This window comes from Carcharodon carcharias, chromosome 4 (assembly GCF_017639515.1).
Source record: "Carcharodon carcharias isolate sCarCar2 chromosome 4, sCarCar2.pri, whole genome shotgun sequence".
Classification (NCBI taxonomy): Eukaryota; Metazoa; Chordata; class Chondrichthyes; order Lamniformes; family Lamnidae; genus Carcharodon; species Carcharodon carcharias.
The window spans coordinates 105,157,869-105,182,406 of NC_054470.1; the positions used below are offsets into that span (position 1 = coordinate 105,157,869).

At 42.4% G+C, this 24,538-nt stretch overlaps 1 protein-coding gene across 6 annotated transcripts in view; it reads right to left on the bottom strand.

Moving 5' to 3' along the window:
* LOC121276952 (choline transporter-like protein 1) overlaps positions 1-23,278 on the bottom strand; it is a 100,696-nt gene extending 77,418 nt beyond the window's left edge. For 3 of the 6 annotated variants that reach the window (XM_041185677.1, XM_041185673.1, XM_041185676.1), the window contains exon 1: positions 23,117-23,278. In XM_041185677.1, coding sequence (XP_041041611.1) covers positions 23,117-23,140 — 24 coding nt within the window. In that variant the 5' untranslated portion in view covers positions 23,141-23,278. Of the gene's footprint in view, positions 1-20,676; positions 20,812-23,116 lie in introns of all 6 variants that reach the window. The other 3 variants (XM_041185675.1, XM_041185672.1, XM_041185674.1) reach the window with 3 other exon arrangements.
* Positions 23,279-24,538: the final 1,260 nt, after the last annotated feature.

Below are 24,538 nucleotides of genomic sequence, written 5' to 3' on the forward strand. Positions count from 1 at the left end.
CTTGTGTGGTTGATGCAGAATCGGAGTGTAGCAGCTCCCCTTCAGTGGCATAGTCGGCAGGATTCACCCAGACCTCTAAAGGCGGAACAATGATCTGGTGAGTATACTTCATTTGAAAGATACTGTCTGGTTGTTCATGTCAGGCAAGAATGGAGATCTAATAAGGCGAATCCGAGGGTTCAACTGGAAACTCAGGGTGGAGGGAGACGGTGTATTTTGAGGGAACTGTGGGTCCCTCTTTAGTGTGAGGCAATTGAGTCCCAGTATGGCCGAGAATACCGAACTCAGGTTGGTTGAAGAATGGGGAGGTGAAGGAACAATATCCCTTCACCTCGCCAGGAAGCATAAAAAGCTAATCAGCAAAATGAAACAACAAGGCTGGCGGCCAAGCTGCACACCATTACATTCCAAGGAGTGGTGGAAAGCTCATACTAATGATAAAACCGACAAAGCTACAGTGCTCATTTTGAGTGTGTATCAACAAACTAAACCAATACAAGAATATTTTGGTCGAGTTAAGCCAGATTGATTTCTCCCAAGGGCCACCAGAGAATGGGAATAGGTGAAAGAATGATTGGGACCCAAAAGGTGCCCTACTGATTTTTTGTAAGTTAAAAAAAAATGAATTGATCTATGTTAGAGAGAGAGGGAGAGCCAGAGAGCGAAACAGACAGGGGGTGGGGGAGAGAGAGAGCCAGAGAGCAAAACAGATGGAGGGGGGGAGCGAGAGAACCAGAGAGAGAGAGAGAGAGAGAGAGCCAGAGAGATGAGATGTATATATAGAGAGAGATGAGATAAAAAGATGAGATATAGAGAGAGCGAGAGACATGGCGGGGGTTAATGAGCAGTGACAGGCAGTAGCAGAGAAAATGAGAGCTTTAGTCAGTTTGATTGTCCCTATAGGCGGAGCCTCCAAGATCCCTTTATTCCCCTCACAGCTACTTGAAGTTTTAGTTAGGATATGAGAGAATTTTAATTTAAGTTCCACATTATAGGAGCATAAATAAATACTTTAAGTGTGTGTTTGTTTGAGTGCAAGGAAGCATTTGTATGTGAGCTTTAATGTGTTTTCTTCCCTAAATTGTCATTTGTGTGCGTAGTTCAGCACTTTAGAGTCGAAAGCCCCATATTAGGTTGAAGGAAAAGTATACTCAAACATTCTAAAGTTTTGAGTATAAGGTTTGAGTTGAGATTTCTGACAAAAATCGCAATTTGAAGGTATCGTAAAGATAAAACAGAGTTTTGCCTTTATTTGAGATGAGCCAACCTACTTGCAGACAAGTAGGGAATAACCCTTATTACCAATGTGCAAGCTGATTTGGATTGATACATACGAGTTGGTATCCTAAAATTCTGAGGCAAAATAAAAATTACCTGAAGTTCAGAAGGATTCTAAGTAAACCAAAAGACAAACACATGGTGTAAGTGGATCCAATGGATAAAAAAGGGTTTCTTTTGAAGAGATGAATTAAATATGAAAGGAAATCTGCATTTCAACGGCACTGTAATTTGAATTTGGGACAATCTCGAGATGTAAAGTGCAGTGTAATTTAGAAGGTTACTTTTGAATAACTAGGATGCTATCCAAGATAAAGAATGTGTTGATAAACATATGGGACTTTTAATCTGGATACAAATCAATACAGGAGAAAAAGACGTAGTTTTAATTTTGATAGTGTAAATTACAGTTCTTAGAAAGTTTTTAAAAATTTTGGCTTGGGTCCCGATAAAGTTCTCAAAAGGGAATTTTTATTTTAAAAGAATTGACAACAATTGACACTAATTCAAATGCTGCAACCTTTTTGTATTTGTAAGTCTGTTCCAAAATATAAAGTTAAGCTCAAGAAATTAAAAAAGTTTGTCAGAAATCCAATTTTTGGCCAAGTTAATGAATCTGAAATATTTTTTTTAAAGAAGGGGTCAGGCACAATTTAGTGGGTTACTTCTGAGACTATAAGATGTTGTTTGAGAAGGTGGTAAAGAAGCAAAACATGTCAATGCCTGATTTCCGTTTTAAAACTGTTATGAGAATACTTTACTGGACTGTAAAGTCTCTCCAGACAACCTGAACAAGATAAGATGGTAGCTATTGCATGTAAAATGGTTGAAGAAATCATTAACGGTAGGAGAATGAGTTAGGGAAAGAGAACACCATATACAAACTGTTTTAAGGGAAATGAATTTGATAATCTGGTCATCAACTGAGATATTGGAACCGCACAGGGGGAGATAAGCAAATATCAAGAGACAGAGATCGCCATTGACATGGAATAGTTAATATGGCCTAAAGAGTAAGGAAACATCTAAAATGATCAAGACAATAGAGAAATTGACTTCAAGAGAATCTTAGGATGAGCGTGGCCAGGGAAAAAAAGCCTTTGAGGTAAAACTATTCGGAGTCTGTAGTTAAGGCAATTGAAGGGTAAGGAGAAATAATACTTTAACAGCAATTTACCACAAGATGGATACAGGTAAAGGGAAAGCTGGGAAAAAGCTAAATAGGTGTATTCCATTGAAAGGTAGGATAAGAAGATGCATTGTAGAGTTGTGTAGACAGCCTAAGGAATTGAGGTCTGACGTGGGACAGCAGCAGGAGATAGTGGACTAGATGGAGTGGAGGGGGTGCCTACCCAGATGGATTCAGATCAGGGAGCTCATATCACAGGAAGGGTCATTAAAGAAATGTGTAAACCTATGGAGATTAAACAGAAATTCCACATTCCTTACCACCCCCAGAGATCAGGGATTGGGGAAAGGATGAACCGAACTTTAAAAACATCAATAGCAAAAGCAATTCAAGAAACAGGGAACAGCTGAGCAACAGTGTTGCCCAATATTCTAATGCGCCTTAGGGGCTACCCTAAGCAGGACCACCGGGTTCACCCCATTTGAATTAATGACAAGGAGAGCAATGCAGTTACTCGAGGGAATCATAGTAGGAGGGGGAGATGTAGGACCACTAAAGGAAAGGGTGCAAGACTATGTGAGAGAAATGAGTAAGCAATTGCATGAGTTAAGGTAGGAAATCAGTGACCGAAAGATGATTAAGGATACAGAAACAGGCAAATCCAAAGAGCAACAACGGATCCCCATGGTGGGGAATAAGGTGATGGTCAAGGTGAGCCCTGATCGAAAAGGGTTTGCCCCAGGGGGCATGGACCATACGAGGTAATTATGACAGGTGATACGTGCACACTTGTAGAAATGAAAATGGGAAATAAATGGAGGCATTACACACAGTTAAAGGTGTATGACGAATCACCAACGGGAGCCGATGCTAATGTCTCCACAGGTCTACGATCCTGATCCTAGGTGTGTCAGTACTGGCATGGGAAGCACTGACCGTTAAGTCAACAACGACATCTGCCTCCACCCAGGACAATAAGTATTACTCCCTCAAGGAAGAATTGGGGAATGGATAAAGAAGCCCAACACCTGGAACACGGATCAAGCAACGACACGAACACATCAGACGAACAATTGGGAACCAGACCCCAAGTGTGGCAGCACAAAAGCTGGTAAGGGTAATTTATGCTTAACAGCACCAGGGCAGCCAGTCCGGCTAACACCCCTCAAACATCAACAAGGGAACCTCACAAGGTGGTGGTACGTACCAGAGGGTAAGGACAACGATAAAATGACAAATGCACTCTTGAGGATATGCCCCAGTGGGTTGGTACTCTCACCCAATAATATCTCGCTAAGCATAAGTACAGACATGGGTGGCGGAGTAACAATAACTGGGATTTATAGCAATATGACTGGACTGACCTGGCGGTATGGGGAGTGTGAAATGCATGCGACCCCTACCACATTTTTGCCAACAGACATTTGGGTGTATCAAGAGATTAATGTGACCGCCAGATGGGCAGACCCATGTCCCTTCATTTTGAGAACTTGGTCTTGAGGGACAATATTGTGAAGAAAGATGTAAATATGTAATAGATAGCCATTATTGTTATGATACACGATGTTTTACTTTGCCCCCCCTCTCCCAACCCACCCCTGCATGATGTAACTATGGTCTCCCTGGAAGTGACATATAATATCTCGGGACTACTGTTAGTGTTGCGTATGACTTGTCAGAGCCACCAGAATTCTGTCAAGTGGGCCAGGAGTCAGCTAAAGCGGATAATCAAGGATTATAAATTTTGAATTATCCCAAGAGTTAGAGCAAAGGTACAGGCTAGGGTAAAAAGAAATATACTAGGAGATAAAGGAGGGCTATTTAGGAGTTTCAATTCCATGCTTAATTCAGGTCAGATCCACGACTTAAATAATTATGCCTCCTGGGTGGCCATTGAGGTTGCCCGAGGTGTGAGTGGAACACAGCATGCCCTGGCAGCTGTGGAGATACAAGGAGAAGGTCTGCTACAGGTCCTTAGGCAGACCGCAGATGGGATTATAGATACTGCCGAGTCACAAGCCACTGGGGGGGCATGCAATATGCTAGCACGGGACCTGATTGACAGGGCGAAATCAGATATCAAAGATATCAGGTTTGGAACATTCCCCGAACACATGTTCGAGTCAGTATACCAATTGAACCTCAAATTTGTGTAAGGAATGGCAGGAATTGGTGATTACCAACCCCAAGGTGGAGGAGAAGGCAGACTCATAAAATTCATCATGGCCATTCCCCAAGAGCATCATCCAAACAGGGCCTATTTAGACAGGCATAGGTTTGCCCTAGGAATAGTCAAAGGGGGGACTGTTAGGGGGAATTAAGTTATATAGCCGAGCGGTTCAGGGTTCCTCTGACGGTTTGAACGAATAGCCACCCGAAGGCCCAGAAGAGGAACTCTCAACTGAAGATGTGGCCAGCTTGGGCTTTGCCAAGGGCCAAAAGGGGGGACTGTAAGGGGGAATTAAATGTATTAAAAGAGAATACAGTAAAAATTTGCTGAAAATACTTATTACCTCCAGGTAGCTAGTGCTACTAAGCACATTGATAGTTGAAGATTACCAGACGAACACAGCCTTGAGTGAGACTGGAGACAAAGCATGACATCAAGAATAGATTAAGCATGCTCTTCAACAGGTAAGGAAGGGGCAGATGGTTTTAATTTAAATATGGGAAGATGAACAACAGACAAAGAGGGGGCTTTGATGAAGCATAAGTAGTCTTGAGTTGCAAGAATCAAGGTCTTCGTACACGTGCCTTAACTCTGATTGAATAGTATATAACTATTTAGAATAATTGGGTAGCAAAATCATGTTTAAGTACTCAATAGGATAGAGATAGTATGGAACCAGTGTGTCAGTTACCGATTGGATGTATTCAAATATATTATGATAAGAAAATAGTACAAAAATAATGGAATGTAAATTGATCATGGAGCAGGGTCACCATTTTATGGAATGAGCAGCTCCCTTGCATATGCTCGAATAAACCGGTTAAAAAGAAGCCTGAGTCTCGTGTGGTCTTTGTTGAATCGGAGAGTGTAATAACTCTCCTTCATACAGAAATACAAAATTTCAAATGACATGCACATTGCAGCAACTAGTGCATATCACCAGAAATAGTTTCAACATTCAGCATTGACAAGTCTAAACTACCAATGTACTCTAATCATTTAATGGTGCTTTAAGCATGTTGCCACATTTTTAGCTCCCTTTACTAAGCAAGATTCCTCCAAGGTTACTATAGTGTGATTAAATGTTATTGGATTATCTGTGAAGAGAACTTGGCTTAATTACAACAACAATTGACAGCAGCCCAGATGATAAGAATTATGAGCAGCCAGTCAGCTAAAATGGGAGGTTACTGGTATGCATGGCTATTGCACAGAATTCCACCTTCAATTAATATCCCTAATCCTGAAATTCAATCCTGAATAACCAGTAGTCAGTATTTTCACACTAGCTTTGACTATTAAATACATAAGGCTTTAACACCTTACTGTTGTCATCCCCTACAGTAATGTTTCAAACTTGTCAGGTCTTACAATGCCACCTGAAACAAAGTATTGTCTGTGCAGTGTAGTTTAGTAAATCCAAAGCAGTAGGGTTAAGCAGCTTGGCTAATGGACCTCACTTTGGTAAATATGCACCAGTAAGTGCAATCCTTATCCTTGCTATATCAATGAACCACTCCTGCAAACTTGTTGTGCCTTTGACATCTCTCCCAGAGTAAAGCTGGACAAAATTCTAACAACAGCCTAACTAACAATTCACATAGGTTTTGCGATGCCTCCTTAGTATTTTCTGCCTCTATTAATAAAAGAGGAACATTGGATCCTATATCTATATGATATCTGGGATGATCCATATACATGAACGGAGGATCAAAACCCAGAATTTGACAAAGATTTTATAAATGACGAATACAAGCAAGCGATACATATATGCAAAACAAAAACAGAATTACCTGGAAAAACTCAGCAGGTCTGACAGCATCGGCGGAGAAGAAAAGAGCTGACGTTTCGAGTCCTCATGACCCTTCAACAGAACTGAGTGAATATTAGGAAAGGGATAAAATATAAGGTGGTTTAAGGTGGGGGGGGTGGTGTGGTTGTAAGGACAAGCAAGCAGTGATAGGAGCAGATAATCAAAAGATGTCACAGACAAAGGAACAAAGAAGTGTTGAAGGTGGTGATATTATTTGAACGAATGCGCTACTTAAGAATGGATGGCAGGGCACTCAAGGTACAGCTCTAGTGGGGGTGGGGCGGAAAGACTAGCAGGGCATACAAGATTTAAAAATAACATAGGTGGGAAAAAAAATCTATATAAATTATTGGAAAAAACAAAAGGAAAGGGGAAGAAACGGAAAGGGGGTGGAGATGGAGGAGGGAGTTCAAGATCTAAAGTTGATGAATTCAATATTCAGTCCGGAAGGCTGTAAAGTGTCTAGTCGGAAGATGAGGTGCTGTTCCTCCAGTTTGCGTTGGGCTTCACCGGAACAATACAGCAAGCCAAGGACAGACATGTGGGCAAGAGAGCAGGGTGGAGTGTTAAAATGGCAAGCAACAGGGAGGTTTGGATCTTTCATGCAGACAGACCGCAGGTGTTCTGCAAAGCGGTCGCCCAGTTTCTCCAATGTAGAGGAAACCGCATTGGAAGCAACGAATGCAGTAGACTAAGTTGGGGGAAATGAAAGTGAAACGCTGCTTCACTTGAAAGGAGTGTTTGGGCCCTTGGACGATGAGGAGAGAGGAAGTGAAGGGGCAGGTGTTGCATCTTATGCGTGGGCATGGGGAGGTGCCATAGGTAGGGATTGAGAAGTAGGGGGTGATGGAGGAGTGGACCAGGATGTCCCAGAGGGAACGATCCCTACGGAATGCCGCCGTGGCGGGGGCGGGGGGGGGGGGGGGGGGGGGGAAGGGAAGATGTGTTTGGTGGTGGCATCATGCTGGAGTTGGCAAAAATGGCAGAGGATGATCCCTTGAATGCGGAGGCTGGTGAGGTGATAAGTGAGGACAAGGGGGACCCTATCATGTTTCTGGGAGGGAGGAGAAGGCGTGAGGGCGGATGCGCGGGAGATGGGCCGGACACGGTTGAGGGCCCTGTCAACGACCATGGGTGGAGAACCGCAGTTAAGGAAGAAGGAGGACATGTCAGAGAAAGTGATTTTGAAGGTAGCATCATCAGAACAGATGCAACGGAGGCGAAGGAACTGAGAGAATGGGATGGAGTCCTTACAGGAAGCGGGGTATGAGGAGCTGTAGTCGAGGTAGCTGTGGAAGTCGGTAGGCTTGTAATGGATATTGGTGGACAGTCTATCACCAGAAATTGAGACAGAGAGGTCAAGGAAGGGAAGGGAAGTGTCAGAGATGGACCATGTGAAAATGACAGAGGGGTGGTGATTGGAAGCAAAATTAATAAATTTTTCCAAATCCCGACGAGAGCATGAAGCAGCACCGAAGTAATCATCGATGTACCAGAGAAAGAGTTGTGGGAGGGGGCCAGAGTAGGACTGGAACAAGGAATGTTTCACACACCCCATAAAGAGACAGGCATAACTGGGGCCCATGCGGGTACCCATAGCCACACCTTTTATTTGGAGGAAGTGAGAGGAGTTAAAGGAGAAATTGTTCAGTGTGAGAACAAGTTCAGCCAGACGGAGGAGAGTAGTGGTGGATGGGGATTGTTCGGGCCTCTGTTCGAGGAAGAAGCTAAGGGCCTGACTCAGACCATCCTGGTGGGGGATGGAGGTGTAGAGGGATTGGACGTTCATGGTGAAGAGGAAGCGGTTGGGGCCAGGGAACTGGAAATTGTTGATGTGACGTAAGGTGTCAGAGAAATCACGGATGTAGACGGGAAGGGACTGGACAAGGGGAGATAGAAGGGAGTCAAGATAACGAGAAATGAGTTTCGTGGGGCAGGAACAGGCTGACATGATCGGTCTGCCGGGACAGTTCTGTTTGTGGATTTTGGGTAGGAGGTAGAAGCGGGCCGTCCGAGGTTGGGCGACTATCAGGTTGGAAGCTGTGGGAAGAAGATCTCCAGAGGAGATGAGGTCAGTGACAGTCTTGGAAACGATGGTTTGATGTCCAGTGGTGGGGTCATGGTCCAGGGAGAGGTAGGTGGAATTGTCTGCGAGTTGACGCTCAGCCTCCGCGAGGTAGAGGTCAGTGTGCCAGACAACAACAGCACCACCCTTGTCAGCGGGTTTGATGACAATGTTGGGGTTGGACCTGAGAGAACGGAGTGCAGTAAGTTCAGAGAGAGACAGATTAGAATGGGTGAGATGAGCAGAAAAATTGAGATGACTAATGCCATGCCGACAGTTCTCAATGAAAAGATCAAGAGAAGGTAAGAATCCAAAGGGAGGGGTCCAGGTGGAGGGAGAATATTGGAGGTGGGTAAAAGGATCCCTTGAACGGGGTGAGGACTCCTGCCCAAAGAAGTGAGCATGGAAATGAAGACGGCAGAAGAGTTCAGCATCGTGCCGAGCCCGAAATTCATTGAGAAGAGGGCGTAAGGGTATGAAACTAAAGTCCTTTGCTGAGCACTGAATGTTCAGCGTCGGAGAGGGGAAGGTCAGGGGGTATAGTGAATACACGGCCGGGGCTGGGATTGGAAGATGGGGTGGGGACGGAGGGACGGGCAGGGGTGGAGGTTCCTAGATGGGTGTTGGCGTCGATGAGTTGTTGGAGCTTGTGTCCCTTAGCACTTGAGGGAAAGAGAAAAAGTTTCTTGTTGAGGCATCGGATGAGACGAAGAATAAAATGAAACTGGGGAAAACGAACTAGGGAAACTGGGAAACCTTTTTTTCCAATAATTTATATAGAATTTCTTTTCTCACCTATTTCCATTATTTTTAAATCTTGTATGCCCTGCTAGTCTTTCCACCCCACCCCCACTAGAGCTGTATCTTGAGTGCCCTGCCATCCATTCTTAATTAGCACATTCGTTTAGATATCACCACCTTCAACACTTATTTGTTCCTTTGTCTGTGACATCTTTTGATTATCTGTTCCTATCACTGCTTGTTTGTCCCTGCAACCACACCACACCCCCCCCCAACCCCCTTAGACCAGCTTATATTTCACCCCTCCTAATATTCACTCAGTTCTGTTGAAGGGTCATGAGGACTCGAAACATCAACTCTTTTCTTCTCCGCCAATGCTGCCAGACCTGCTGAGTTTTTCCAGGTAATTCTGTTTTTGTTTTGGATTTCCAGCATCCGCAGTTTTTTGTTTTTATCTCTGATACATCTATGCACTTGCCTTGCAGAAGATTCACTGGGAGCTAGGATCTCCCATCCAGGTACTACCTAATACGGAGTTCCTTCATCACATATGTATATCTTTTTAAAAACACCCCTACTTGTACAGTCACTGTCCAAATCACCACTCATCCTGACTCAGTGGGTGTCATGTCACTGGTTTTGATGCCATGGGAACTAAGGGACCCAGTTCTTAACAGCATTACCCAACATCGCGGAACCCTTGATTTCTCAGTATCCGAGTTCATCTGTTTCCCTCAGTTCTTTGCATTTCCCCAAAATGTTTTTTTTAATTGTAAATGTGCTTTGTTAACTTAATTTGATCTTTTCACTTTTTGTTTGCCATCCATTTTAGTGTTCAATTATAGAATGAAACACCTTTTCCTACTTCCCTCACTTTATCTCACACTCTCATTAGATATTTCTTTATCTGAAGTCTGACAGTCTCAGTACTTCTGTAAGTGGGGCAGTCCTCTGTCCTTGGGAACCCAAACAGTTCCAAAGTGTCTTTATTAATTACCTATCAGTTTTGCCACCAGTGCATCAGCTCCTACCTCTTGTGTAATACTGTTTGGGTACTAGGCCGTGATTTGGATGTTACACGGTGATCTCATCAGACAAGCGGAGAGAATTACCATCACTGCAACTGAGCTCCTGATCTTTGGCCAACTGGTGTGGAGGATGAAAAGTCAGAACCACCTCGTGGGTTTGTTCCTGCACCTGGCCAGGATGGCCATTGACAGGTCCTGGTTGCAAGTAGTCAGTGGGAGTGCCCACTCTAACTGCCTGCCTCTCTCCTGCAGCTTTGCCTGCACGCAGGCCAGGTGCAGGGACAAACCCATGAGGTGGTTCTGACTTTTCCCCCTCCACACCAGCAAGGGGTGGGGGGGGGGGGGTTCAGTGGCATGGAAATATAAAAAAATCAAAGTTTAAGGAGAGGGTAAGAGTGCAGGTTAGTGACCAGGTTGATTGTTACCAAAAAGTGAAAGGAAGGGACAGTGTGTGTGAACGCCAAATTGCACCAAAGAATCATAGCATAGCATTCAGAACCAAACTAATATGAGTTAACAGCGCAAATAGAGATAAATAGGTATGATTTGGTGGCGATTACGGAGACATGGTTACAGGGAGAACAGGCTTGGGAGTTGAATATCCAAGGGAACTCTATTTCGGAAGGATAGGCAAGAAGGAAAAGGAGATGGTGTAGCTTTGTTAGTAAAGGAAGAGATCAGTGCTACAGTGAGGAATGATATAGGCACTGGAGAGCAAGACACTGAGTCAATCTGGGTAGAAATAAGAAATAGCAAGGGAAAGAAGTCTGTAGTGGGAGTAATCTATATGTCCCCAAACAGTAGTTCAGCAGTAGGGCACAGTATAAACCTGGAAATACTGGGAACATGTAAGAAAGGCTTGGCAATAATCATGGGTGATTTTAATATCCATATAGACTGGACTAATCAAATTGGCAAGGGTAGCCTCAAGGGAGAGTTCATGGAGTGTATTAGAGATTGTTTCTTGGAGTAATATTTTGCGGAGCCAACCAGGGAGCAGGCTTTTCTGGATTTGGTTTTGTGTAATGAGTTGGGATTAATTAATGATCTCATAGTAAAGGATCCTCTAGGGAAGAGTGATCATAGCATGCTAGAATTTCAAGTTCAGTTTGAGAGCGAGAAACTTGAGTCCCATGCTAATGTTCTGGAGTTAAACAAAGCTAACTACATAGGCATGAGGGCAGATTTGGCCCTAGTGGACTGGGCAAGAAGATTACAAGGTAGGGCAGTTGTTGAACAGTGGCAGATATTTAAGGAGATATTCAATTCTTCCCAAGTAAAATATATCCCAAAGAGGAAGAAAGATGGTAATAGGGGGACAATGCATCCATGGCTAAGCAAGGAAGTTAAAGATAACATAGGCAAAAACTAAGGCATACCAAATTGCAAAGGTCAGTGGCAGGCTGAAAGATTGTTGATCTTTAAAAGTTTCCCAAAGAGTTACTTAAAAAAATACAAAGAGCAAAGGTAAATTATGAAAGAAAACTAGCACAAAATGCAAAAACTGATAGCAAAAGCTTCTACAAGTATATAAAAGGAAAGAGTAGCTAAAGTGAATGTTGGTTCCTTGGAGGATGAGACTGGGGAGTTAATAGTGGGGAATGCAGAAATGGCAGAGACGCTTAATCAAAATTTTGCTTCAGTTTTCACAGTGGAGGACACTAGTATCACCCCAATAGTAAACAGGTAGTGCAGAGGGTATAGAGAAGGAGGAACTTAGAACGATCACCATCACTAGAGAAAAAGTACTGAGCAAACTATTGGGATTAAAGGCTGACAAGTCCCCAGGATCTGATGGCCTACATCCCAGGATCTTAAAGGAAGTGGCAGCGGAGAAAGCGGATGCATTGGCTATAATATTCCAAAATTCCCTCAATTCTGGAAAGGTTCGAGTGGATTGGAAAAATGCTAATATTAACGCCCTTATTCAAAAATGGGGGGCAGAAAGTAGGAAACTATAGACCTGTTAGTCTAACATCAGTCATTGGGAAATTGTTGGAATCCATTATTAAGGAAGTAGTAATGGAGCATTTGAAAAGTCAAAATACAATCCATCAGAGTCAGCATGGTTTTATGAAGAGCAAATTGTGTTTGACTAATTTGGTAGCCTTCTTTGAAGATGTGACAAGCAAAGTGGATAATGGGGATCCTATAGCTGTAGTATATCTGGACTTCCAGAATGCATTTGATAAGGTGCCGCACAAAAGATTAATATACAAGATAAGATCACACAGAGTTAGCGGTAATATATTAGCTTGGATAGGGGATTGGCTAACCAACAGAAAGCAGAGTGTCAGGATAAATGGGTGTTTTTCTGGATGGCAAGCTGTAACTAGTGGGATGCCATAGGGTTCGGTCCTTGGGCCCCAAATATCTACAATCTATATTATTGACTTGGATTCAGGGATAGAAGATACTGTAGTTAAATTTGCAGATGACACCAAAATAGGTGGGAAAGTAAGTTGCAATGAAGAAATAAGAAATTTACAAATGGATATGGACAGGTTAGGTGAATGGACCAAAATTTGGCAGATGGAGTTTAACGTGGATAAGCGTGACGTTATCCATTTTGGTTGGAAGAATAAAAAGGCGACTTATTATTTAAATGGAGAGAAACTTCAGAAAGCTTCAGTGCAGAGGGATCTGGGCATCCTCATGCATGAATCGCTGAAAGCTAGTATGCAGGTACAGCAGGTAATAGGGAAGGCAAATGGAATTTTGGCATTTATTGCTAAAGAAATAGAGTATAAAAACAGGGAAGTGTTTTTTTTTCAGGTCTGTCTTTGTATTACCAAAAACCAGACTGTATCCTAGTGAATCTGTGATCTAATCTTGCCAATGCCTCAACATCCCTTTCTGTAGTGCAGAGCACAAAATGACATACTGCACTCTAACCAACAGGGGTCTTACTAAGGTTTTATATAACTTCGTGACATCTCTACTATTCCAGAACGCAAGACCCCATCACCTTTTTCATTGGCCTTATCAATGAGAGGCACTGTTTTTCATTTCTTGTGAACCTTAACTACCCTGCCCCCCACCCCCCCACCCATCCCTCTGTTCTCCCACATCACTGAAATTTCCACAGATCATAAAGTACTTGCATTTAATAATTATTACCTTTTGTTTTAAACCACTATGTACCATCTCACATTTACTGACATCAAGTTCCATCTTCCACATTCCTGCCCATTCTATGGTTTCCACTAGCAATTGATCTGCTTTGATGATTAGAATTACTTGTTATGCATCCTATTTCAGAATCATCTGAAAACCACTCCCTCCAGCTCTATGATCAAAATCATTGGCATACACAATGAACAGAAGCAATGCCAGAACAGCACCACTATCCACCTCTATCCACTCAAAACAGCCTTTAACTCCTAGTCTCGTTCCCTCACTCTTAACCACTTTTAACCCAAATGTACCATCTTCCCTGGTTCCCAGTCTTTAACACTCTTGTGATACTTTGTTGATTGCTTTCTCAAAGTCCATACACACCACATCCACCACATTTCCCCAGGTTACCTATTTAGGTGCCTTCTCATTTTTCCTTTCTATTGATATTTGATAATGTCATATCATATTTCATGTCCAATTCTTCCCTACTGCAAATGTTAAGCTTACTAACCTAACCCAAGTTAGCTTGGAAAATGAGCGCTACCTCGGACATTCTCCCATCCTCCGCCATACAGCCAGACTCAGTAGAACCTTGAAAAATAATTTCCAGCATCTAAGGCTACAACTTCCTAATTTCCTTCTGGATCCACGGCTGTATCTCATCCGGTTCCAGAGACTCATCCTCATTCCTTCAGCTTAAACTAGCTTCTCTAATTCATTTTTATAGCCATTGTAATTTAGATAAAACACTCAAGTGCTAAATTCTCAAACTTCTCTAAATTATGCAGTAGATTAAGCAGCTCTATGACAAAGCTATGTTTTTAAAGAAAAAATTAACTCTGCTTTCTTAAGCATGCTTTTTTTATTAAACATGTTGTACCAAGTGTGTCCAAAAGGTTGATGTGATGCAATTAGCATGTGTGTGAAGTGAGTTAGCATGCTTCTTGCTTTTTGTGTGCTAAGTCAGCCCAAATCTTTCCCCCTAAGAACAGAGTCTTTCCATCAGCAAGTATTCTACTGTGCCTGCTTGTGACAACACATGGAAACTGGGTCCCTCATTGCCCCAGTTAAAGCTTCTGAGGAATTTGGAAGAGGGTTGACCCCAGACATGTAGTATGCAAGCCTACCCGTGTGTGGACATGCACCAGGTGCTTATGAACCAAATTTCCAGCTTTAGGCAAAGAACTCCACTGCCTCGTCGAAACCTTGGCTGAGCTAAAGGCTAAGGGAGTAATCCCTGATAGGAAACCTGGAGTGGAGCCCAAAGGCAGACTTGATCTCCAAACATATCAAGTTTGGACTGCAGCTGTGGGCTCCAACAGTAAAACTGAAAGTAATAGTAGAATAAATACATTTAACTATTGAAGATAAAAATCAATTTCTCAGGTATACAAATAGTTGTTTGCTAGTACAGAACTTGAGTATTGCTGAAAAGAGAGACTTTTTTGTTGAAGCTTTCTGTCTTGCACTTATTAGGACAGTTCGCAAGTAAATACCAATGTCAGAGGAAACAACATACTTCTACTTTATGAGAAGAGTGCCGATTGGTTGGCAAGTGCAAATTGTCTTGATGAATGCAAGATGAAGAGCTTCAATAACAAAATTCTCTTTTTCCCCCCACTCTGTTTCCCAAAACTGCTTTATCCAATTCAGGATCACGGGGAGTTGGACCCTATCCCAACAGGCAATGGGTGCTAGGCAGGGTGTACTCAAGACGGGATACCATCACAGGGCACACACTCACACTGAGGGGCAATATACCATAGCCAATCCACCTAACCAGCACATCTATGGACAGTGGGAGGAAACCCACACAGACATGGGGAGAACGGGCAAACTCCACACTGACACCCAACGTCAGGATAGAACCTGGGTCCCTGGAGGTGTGAGGCAACAGCACAAACCACTGCACCACCTTCTTTTCAGCAATACCCAAATAAATTTCTGTTACTCAAGCCACCAAAGCACTTTTAATTCAGTACATGAGCCATAAAATGAGTCATGAAATCCATTCTATAGTTCCTAAACACCAAGGGAACTTGGTTACTTATCTAAATTGATGAGATTGAGCTCAAGTGTAGACTCCACGTAGAGGCGAGAAGGATACAATTTATACATTAAGATAAAAGCAAAAAACTGCAGATGCTGGAAATCCAAAACAAAAACACCTGGAAAAACTCAGCAGGTCCAGCAGCATCTGCGGAGAGGAAAACAGTTAACGTTTCGAGTCTGTATGACTCTTCAACAGAATTAAGCAAAAATAGAAAAGAGGTGAAAAATAAGCTGGTATAAGAGGGTGTGGGACAAGTAAAGCTGCAACTGTCCCAGCTCCACCTGTCCCACCGCCACCACCCCGCCCCCCCTCCATAAACCAGCTTATACTTCACCTCTTATCTATTCTTCCTTAATTTTTTGAAGTCATACGGACTCAAAACGTTAACTGTGTTCCTCTTCGTAGATGCTGTCAGACCTGCTGAGTTTTTCCAGGTATTTTTGTTTTTGTTTACAATTTATACATTACTGGAATCAACTGATGACATTGCGGCAGCTGTAGCTCACCAGTTCATTCACTTCATACTACATTTCATTGAAGATTGATTAGAATGACCAGCAGAATTGAAATGCTACTCCTAATCCTGAGTGGACTCAGTTTGCACTGCAAATCTTTGCAATGACATCTGTAATGAATTGGGTGTGGTTCTTATTCAGAGTAAGAAACGCTACATAGTGTGATATTTGTTGATACACTCCACCAACCACAAAACACGGTAAAGGAACATTTAAATAGATCCACATTTTAAAGCATCAGAACACTCAAGCAGAAAACTACATTTATCCCGTGTTATGCAGTCAGCTCCGCTCAAACTTCACCTCCTTGAGATATCCCGAAAATTGCACAACGTATGGTTTTTCCTACAAGAGTAACTCTGCTTCAAAGTCCTTCGAGGGCCAAAATGTGCTTTGGAATGTTTTGAAGTTGTGAAATGTGTGATATAAATGAAGTCTAACAAAAGCAAAAAGTTGTGGACAATGAAAAGACTTGAAAAGGAGAGAGTGGGTGAGAAACCTCAGCAGTGGAAACAAAAACAGAGACACAAAAAGGGAGAGAAGACAGACTAATTGTAAAGTGAAAATGCTATGAAGATTCAAGAAGCCTCAGTTTTATAGTCTTAATTGAAAGGCTGTGCTTCAAGTGGGGAAAGGCAAAAGTTTGCAAAATGTTAAATTCATCAAATGCATCTCCTATGGCACTGCTTACAATGAGCAAGTGGGCACATAGCTCTTTTGGACTCAAACTTGAACTCATCCAAAACTCTACTATGTCCTAGCTCACACTAATTCCCTTCACCCATCAGCCCCATGCTCACACAGCCAAACTCAGCCCTGGTTGAACAACGCCTCAACTTTAAAATTCGCATCCTTGTTGTCAAAGCCCTCTATGGCCACACCCCTATCTATCTTTGTAATCTCCTCCAGCCTCTCAATCCTCCGAGATCTCTGCGCTCCACCAATTTTTGGCTTCTTGTGAATCCCCAATTTTAATTACTCCGCACTGGCGGCCATGCCTTCAGCTGTCAGGGCCTCAAGTTTTGGAATTCCCTCCCTAAACCTCTCCACCTCTCTTTCCTCCTTTAAAACATGCCTTAAAAAACTTCTCTCTTTGACCAAGCTTTTGGTCGTCCCCCGAATATCTTACAGGATTCAGTGTCAAATTTTCTTTGAAAACACCCCTGTGAAAGGTCTTGGGAGTCTTAATAAATTAACGAGGTTCTAAGATTTTAAACTGATGTTTCAGAGATCGAAAGCCATACCACTATTCTGTTTTTCCCAGGAATGAAAGGCTTAACATATGAGGAACATTTGAGGACTCTGGGTCTACACTCGATGGAGATTAGAAGGATGAGGGGGGATCTGACTGAAACTTACAGAATATTGAAAGGCCTGGACAGAGTGGACGAGGGGAAGATGTTTCCATTAGTAGGAAAGACTAGGACCCAAGGGTACAGACTCAGAGTAAAGAGAAGACCTTTTAGAACCGAGATGAGGAGAAACTTCTTTAGCCAGAGAGTGGTGAATCTATGGAATTCATTGCCACAGAAGGCTGTGGAGGTCAGGTCATTGAGTGTATTTAAGACCGAGATAGATAGGTGCTTGATTTTTAAGGGGATCAAAGGTTATGGGGAGAAGGCGGGAGAATGGGGTTGAGAAACTTATCAGCCATGATTGAATAGCGGAGCAGACAAGATGGGCCGAATGGCCTAATTTCTGCTCCTATGTCTTATGGTCTATTCATTTTTTCTGTGAAAACTAAATCAGTTGCCTTGATTTATTATGCAGCACAGCCTCTGATGCCTGACCATTTGGAGGGGCACTGCAAAAGCCAAGCAGAAAAAAGGTCAGCTGGCTGAGAAAAGAGGAAATGAATCATGCACTTCCTCAGTGCACTATCTTCCTCTGCAGCAAAAGCAGCAGAAACCATCAAGACAGAGTGGGGCTCCTGAGCCACACCAGGCGACGTATAACACAGAGTTGGCCATCACAGCGTAAACCATAATCTTACATGATGGAAGGCCACCAACGATCTCAAGACAAGTTCAAATCCCACCATGGCAGCCGTGGAATTCAAATGTCATTAATTGACTAAATTAGAAATAAGAAGCCATCACAAAACTGTTGGATTGCCATTAAAAACTATGTGGTGCACTAATACTTTAGGAAAGGAAATCTGGCATCCTTGCCTGGTCTAAATATAACTCCAGACAGACCATAATATAGATGACTCAAATTGCCCTGTGAAGCCACTCAGTTGCATTCAGAAAAGACAGCTTAATACCACGTTCTATGGGGAAATTAGGGATGGGCAATAAATACCAGAAATCCCCATATCTACTGAATGAGTAAAAAAAACCTGGAAAAACTCAGGTGTGGCAGCATCTGTGGAGAGGAACACAGTTAATGTTTCGAGTCTGTATGACTCTTCAGCAGAACTAAGAAAAAATAGCCTATCCTATTTTTACTTAGTTCTGCTGAAGAGTCATACGGACTCGAAACGTTAACCATGTTCCTCTCCGCAGATACTGCCAGACATGCTAAGGTTTTCCAGGTATTTCTATTTTTGTTTTGCATTTCCAGCATACGCAGTTTTTTGCTTTTATCTCAGAGTAAAACAAAATGTTACACTCAGAAGTAAAAAGTAACAAAATGCTGGGGCCATTACACATTAATGAACGTTACTGTCTCTCTCCTCAGTCACAGTTCAATAGTTACAGGGGCCTGCATAACCATCGACTGCTACCTTAAATGTTAATGTGAAGTTTCTTCAAATTAACTCTGCTTTCTTAAACATGTTTTTTTTATTTAACATGTTGTACCAAGTGTGTCCAAAAGGTTGATGCGATGCAATTAGTGCGTGGGTGAAGTGAGTTAGCATGCTTCCTGCTTTTTGTGTGCTAAGTTTGCTTCTCATTTTCAGCCCAAATCATTCCTCCTAAGAACAGAGTCTTTCCATCAGCAAGTATTCTACTGTGCCTGCTTGTGACAACACATGGAAACTGGGTCCCTCACTGCCCCAGGTTAAAGCTTCTGAGGAACTTAGAAGAGGGTTGACCCCAGACATGTAGTATGCAAGCCTACCTGGTATGTGGACATGCCCCAGTGCTCATGAACCAAATTTCCAGCTTTAGGCAAAGAACTCCACTGCCTTGTGGAAACCTTGGCTGAGCTAAAGGCTAAGGGAGTAATCCCTGATAGAAAACCTGGAGTGGAGCCCAAAGGCAGACTTGATCTCCAAACATATCAAGTTTGGACTGTAGCTGTGGGCTCCAACAGTATTCTACTGTTACTTTCAGTTTTAAATACATTTAACTATTGAAAATAAAAATCAATTTCTCAGGTATACAAATAGTTGTTTGCTAGTACAGAACTTGAGTATTGCTGAAAAGAGAGACTTTTTTGTTGAAGCTTTCTGTCTTGCACTTATTAGGACAGCTCGCAAGTAAATGCCAATGTCAGAGGAAACAACATACTTCTACTGTATGAGAAGAGTGTCGATTGGTTGGCAAGTCAAATTGTCTTGATGAATGCAAGATGAAAAGCTTCAATAACAAAATTCTCTTTTTCCCCCCACTCTGTTTCCCAAAACTGCTTTATCCAATTCAGGATCACAGGGAGTTGGACCCTATCCCAACAGGCAATGGGTGCTACGCAGGATGTACCCAAGGCGGGAAACCATCACAGGGCACACACTCACACTGAGGGGCAATTTACCATAGCCAATCCACCTAACCAGCATATCTATGGACAGTGGGAGGAAACCCACACAGACATGGGGAGAACGGGCAAACCCCACACTGACACCCAATGTCAGGATAGAACCTGGGTCCCTGGAGGTGTGAGGCAGCAGCGCAAACCACTGCACCACCTTCTTTTCAGCAATACCCAAATAAATTTCTGTTACTCAAGCCACCAAAGCACTTTTAATTCAGTACATGAGCCATAAAATGAGTCATGAAATCCATTCTATAGTTCCTAAACACCAAGGAACTTGGTTACTTATCTAAATTGATGAGACTGAGCTCAAGTATAGACTCCATGTAGAGGCGAGAAGAATACATTAAGATAAAAGCAAAAAAACGCGGATGCTGGAAATGCAAAACAAAAACACCTGGAAAAACTCAGCAGGTCCAGCAGCATCTGCGGAGAGAAACACAGTTAACATTTCGAATCCGTATGACTCTTCAACAGAAGTAAGGAAAAATAGAAGAGGTGAAATATAAGCAAGTTCAAGGGGGAGTGGGACAGCTGTACTTGTCCCACATCCAACCCCCCATAACCCTTAAACCAGCTTATATTTCACCTCTTCTATTTTTCCTTAGTTCTGTTGAAGAGTCATACGGACTCAAAATGTTAACTGTGTTCCTATTCATAGATGCTGTCAGACCTGCTGAGTTTTTCCAGGTATTTTTGTTTACAATTTATACATTACTGGAATCAACTGATGACATTGCGGCAGCTGTAGCTCACCAGTTCATTCACTTCATACTACACTTCATTGAAGACTGATTACAGTGACCAGCAGAATTGAAATGCTATTCCTACTCCTTAGTGGACTCAGTTTGCACTGCAAATCTTTGCAATGACATCTGTAATGAATTGGGTATGGTTCTTACTCAGAGTAAGAAATGCTAGTGTGATATTTGTTGATACACTCCACCAGCCACAAAACACAGTAAAGGAACATTTAAATAGATACACATTTTAAAGCATCAGAACCCTCCAAGCAGAAAACTACATTTATCCCGTGTTATGCAGACAGCTCCGCTCAAACTTCACCTCCTTGAGATGTCCTGAAAATTGCACAACGTATGTTTTTTTCCTATAAGAGTAACTCTGCTTCAAAGTCCTTCAAGGGCCAAAACGTGCTTTGGAATGTCTTGAGGTTGTGAAATGTGCGATATAAATGAAGGCCTAAAAAAAGCATAAAGTTGTGGACAATGAAAAGACTTGAAAAGGAGAGAGAGCAGGTAAGAAATCCTCAGCAGTGGAAACAAAAACAGAGACACAAAAAGGAAGAGAAGACAGACAAATTGTAAAGTGAAAATGCTATGAAGATTCAAGAAGCCTCAGTTTTATAGTCTTAATTGAAAGGCTGTGTTTCAAGTGGGGAAAGGCAAAAGTTTGCAAAATGTTAAATTCATCAAATGCATCTCCTATGGCACTGCTTACAATGAGCAAGTGGGCACATAGCTCTTTTGGGCTCAAAAGTTGAACTCATCCAAAACTCTACTATGCCCTAGCTCACACTAATTCCCTTCACCCATCAGCCCCAACTCAGCCCTGGTTGGGCAACGCCTCAACTTTAAAATTCGCATCCCTGTTATCAAAGCCCTCTATGGCCACACCCCTACCTATCTTTGTAATCCCCTCCAGCCTCACAATCCTCCGAGATCTCTGCGCTCCACCAATTTTTGGCCTCTTGTGAATCCCCAATTTTAATTACTCCGCACTGGCGGCCATGCCTTCAGCTGTCAGGGCCTCAAGTTTTGGAATTCCCTCCCTAAACCTCTCCACCTCTCTTTCCTCCTTTAAAACATGCCTTAAAAAAACTTCTCTCTGACCAAGCTTTTGTTCATCCCCGAATATCTTACAGGATTCAGTATCAAATTTTCTTTGACAACACCCCTGTGAAAGGTCACGGGGGTCTTAATAAATTAACGAGGTTCTAAGATTTTAAACTGATGTTTCAGAGATCGAAAGCCATACCACTATTCTGTTTTTCCCAGGAATGAAAGGCTTAACATATGAGGAACATTTGAGGACTCTGGGTCTACACTCAATGGAGATTAGAAGGATGAGGGGGGATCTGATTGAAACTTACAGAATACTGAAAGGCCTGGATAGAGTGGACGAGGGGAAGATGTTTCCATTAGTAGGAGAGACTAGGACCCAAGGGCACAGCCTCAGAGTAAAGGGAAGACCTTTTAGAACTGAGATGAGGAGAAACTTCTTTAGCCAGAGAGTGGTGAATCTATGAATTCATTGCTACAGAAGGCTGTGGAGGCCAGGTCATTGAATGTATTTAAGACGGAGATAGATAGGTTCTTGATTGGTAAGGGGATCAAAGGCTATCGGGAAAAGGCGGGAGAATGGGGGTTGAGAAACTAGCCTATCCTATTTTTACTTAGCTCAGCTGAAGAGTCATACGTACTCGAAATGTTAACTGTGTTCCTCTCTGCAGATGCTGCCAGCCCTGCTGAATTTTTCCAGGTATTTTTATTTTTGTTTTGTATTTCCAGCATCCGCAGTTTTTTGCTTTTATCTCAGAGTAAAAAAATGTTAGACTCAAGTAAAACGTAACAAAATACTGTGGCCGTTTCACATTAATGAACGTTACTGTCTCTCTCCTCAGTCACAGGTCAATAGTTACAGGGGCCTGCATAACCATCGACTGCTGTCTGAAATGTTAGTGCGAAGTTTCTTCAAACTCCAAACACAGCAACTCGGTTTACATAAAAATAACACCCCTCGTTCTTCCCAATAACATCTCTCCAATACAATGACCATCATTCATCCATAGCTCGCGAAAAAAAAGTTAAACATTCCTTTGTTTCCATGAAAAGCCCTATTCAAAACGCTTCTAAACCAACTCATCCCCTTGCTTGCTGCTACTTTTGTTGCTATTGTTCTGAAACATTTTGCATTCCTGAAGATCTAAAATCAATTGTTTGACCAAATCAGGAAATATATAGGGGATTATTTTATGCATTGCCTGAAAGATAATTGACGGATTTCCCTCAGTTTGGACAGGTTTGTACAGGTTACAATTTTGCTACATTTAGATCAGAATTTGACCAAGGGCGGCACTTTCACCACAAAACACAACTAGAACCACCAAATTGCTAGTGAAATGATCTGACTGGTTTGGTTAATTATAGCGTAAAGCGAAACCATTAAATTTTCCTCTGCAATTAAATCCAAGTGCAAAAACAAAATCCTCAACGGCTCCAGGTGGCTGACAAGTGTGAAGGAAAACATTTTTAAAAAAGAGATTGTGTGTAGATTATGAGTATTTTTTTGTTGGGGTGGGGGTGGGAGGAGAAAGAAGAGAGATAAATGCAGTTCATTGCGCTGGCGGTTTACAGAAATAAACATTTCAAGTGGAGTTAGAACAGCCAATCTCACACAAACGGAGAGAAAAAGAAACTAAGTTATTCAGTCACAGAAACAAAGTATTAGACCTTGGGCAAGATTTCAGCCACATTGTTTCACTCACCTCTTCACCTCCACAGCAACCCATCGCCAGCAAACATCAACCCAGAGACCTCTCCCCCTTACAAAACTGACAAATAATAACTGCCAGATATTATTAGTAAGGACGGGAAGCTGCAGCCGCACCCTTAACACAACCCAGAAGAGAGCTCGAGTGTCACAACCAAAGCAACACTGACTCCCCTAGTGTCACACTCTAACCAGCACTGACTGCTTCGATATCCTCTATACAGATGGTGCCTGACCTACTGAGTATTATCCAGCATTTTTATTTTTCCCCAGCACTTTGTTTTTTTTTTTGTATTTCAGATTTCCAACATCTGCAGTATTCCCCTTTTCGATATGTTTCCGGTGTCATGTAATTATTTACAATTTGCATTGTTAAGTGAGTGCCATGTACTCCAATGAACCAAATTGTCCTCTGATGCACTATATGCAATTGCGACAGCTGCATTCAGTTATAATGTACCTTCACAAGTCTTAACGTTTAGAATATACTTTTTGGGGGTGGGGGGGAGAAAATCTACTGCCTGAACTATTTCACACAAAAATTGACTGGACAGGATTGTCATGAAGCTATTAGACCACAAGACCATAAGACATAGGAGCAGAAATTAGGCCACTCAGCCCATCGAATCTGCTCCGCCTTTCAATCATGGCTGATAAGTTTCTCAACCCCATTCTCCCGCCTTCTCCCCGTAACCTTTGATCCCCTTACCAATCAAGAACCTATCTTTCTCGGTCTTAAATACACTCAATGAGCTGGCCTCCACAGCCTTCTGTGGCAATGAATTCCATAGATTCACCACTCTCAAGCTAAAGAAGTTTCTCCTCATCTCTGCTCTAAAAGGTCTTCCCTTTACTCTGAGGCTATGCCCTCGGGTCCTTGTCTCTCCTACTAATGGAAACATCTTCCCAACGTCCACTCTATCCAGGCCTTTCAGTATTCTGTAAGTTTCAATCAGATCCCCCTTCATCCTTCTATACTCCATCAAGTATAGACCCAGAGTCCTCAAATGTTCCTCATATGTTAAGCCTTTCATTCCTGGGATTGTTCTCGTGAACCTCCTCTGGACCCTCTCCAGGGCCAGCACATCCTTCTTGAGATACGGGGCCCAAAATTGCTCACAATATTCTAAATGTGGTCTGACCAGAGCCTTATAAAGCCTCAGCAGCACATCCCTGCTTTTATATTCTAGTCCTCTCAAAATTTATAACATAATATTTTGGAAAATATTTTCCTTTTAAAATAGAGGTTTAATCTGCAGGTGTGGCTTAATTGGATTAAAGCCAGCTAGTCTGGTTGCTTTGATATGTACTAGTTTGAGATGTAAACAGAGAGGCAGAGTGCATTTGCATCTTTTGAATAGAGCACTAAAGAAGTGGGGTGAAAACTTGACACCTTTCTAGCAGCTACCAAGCAATA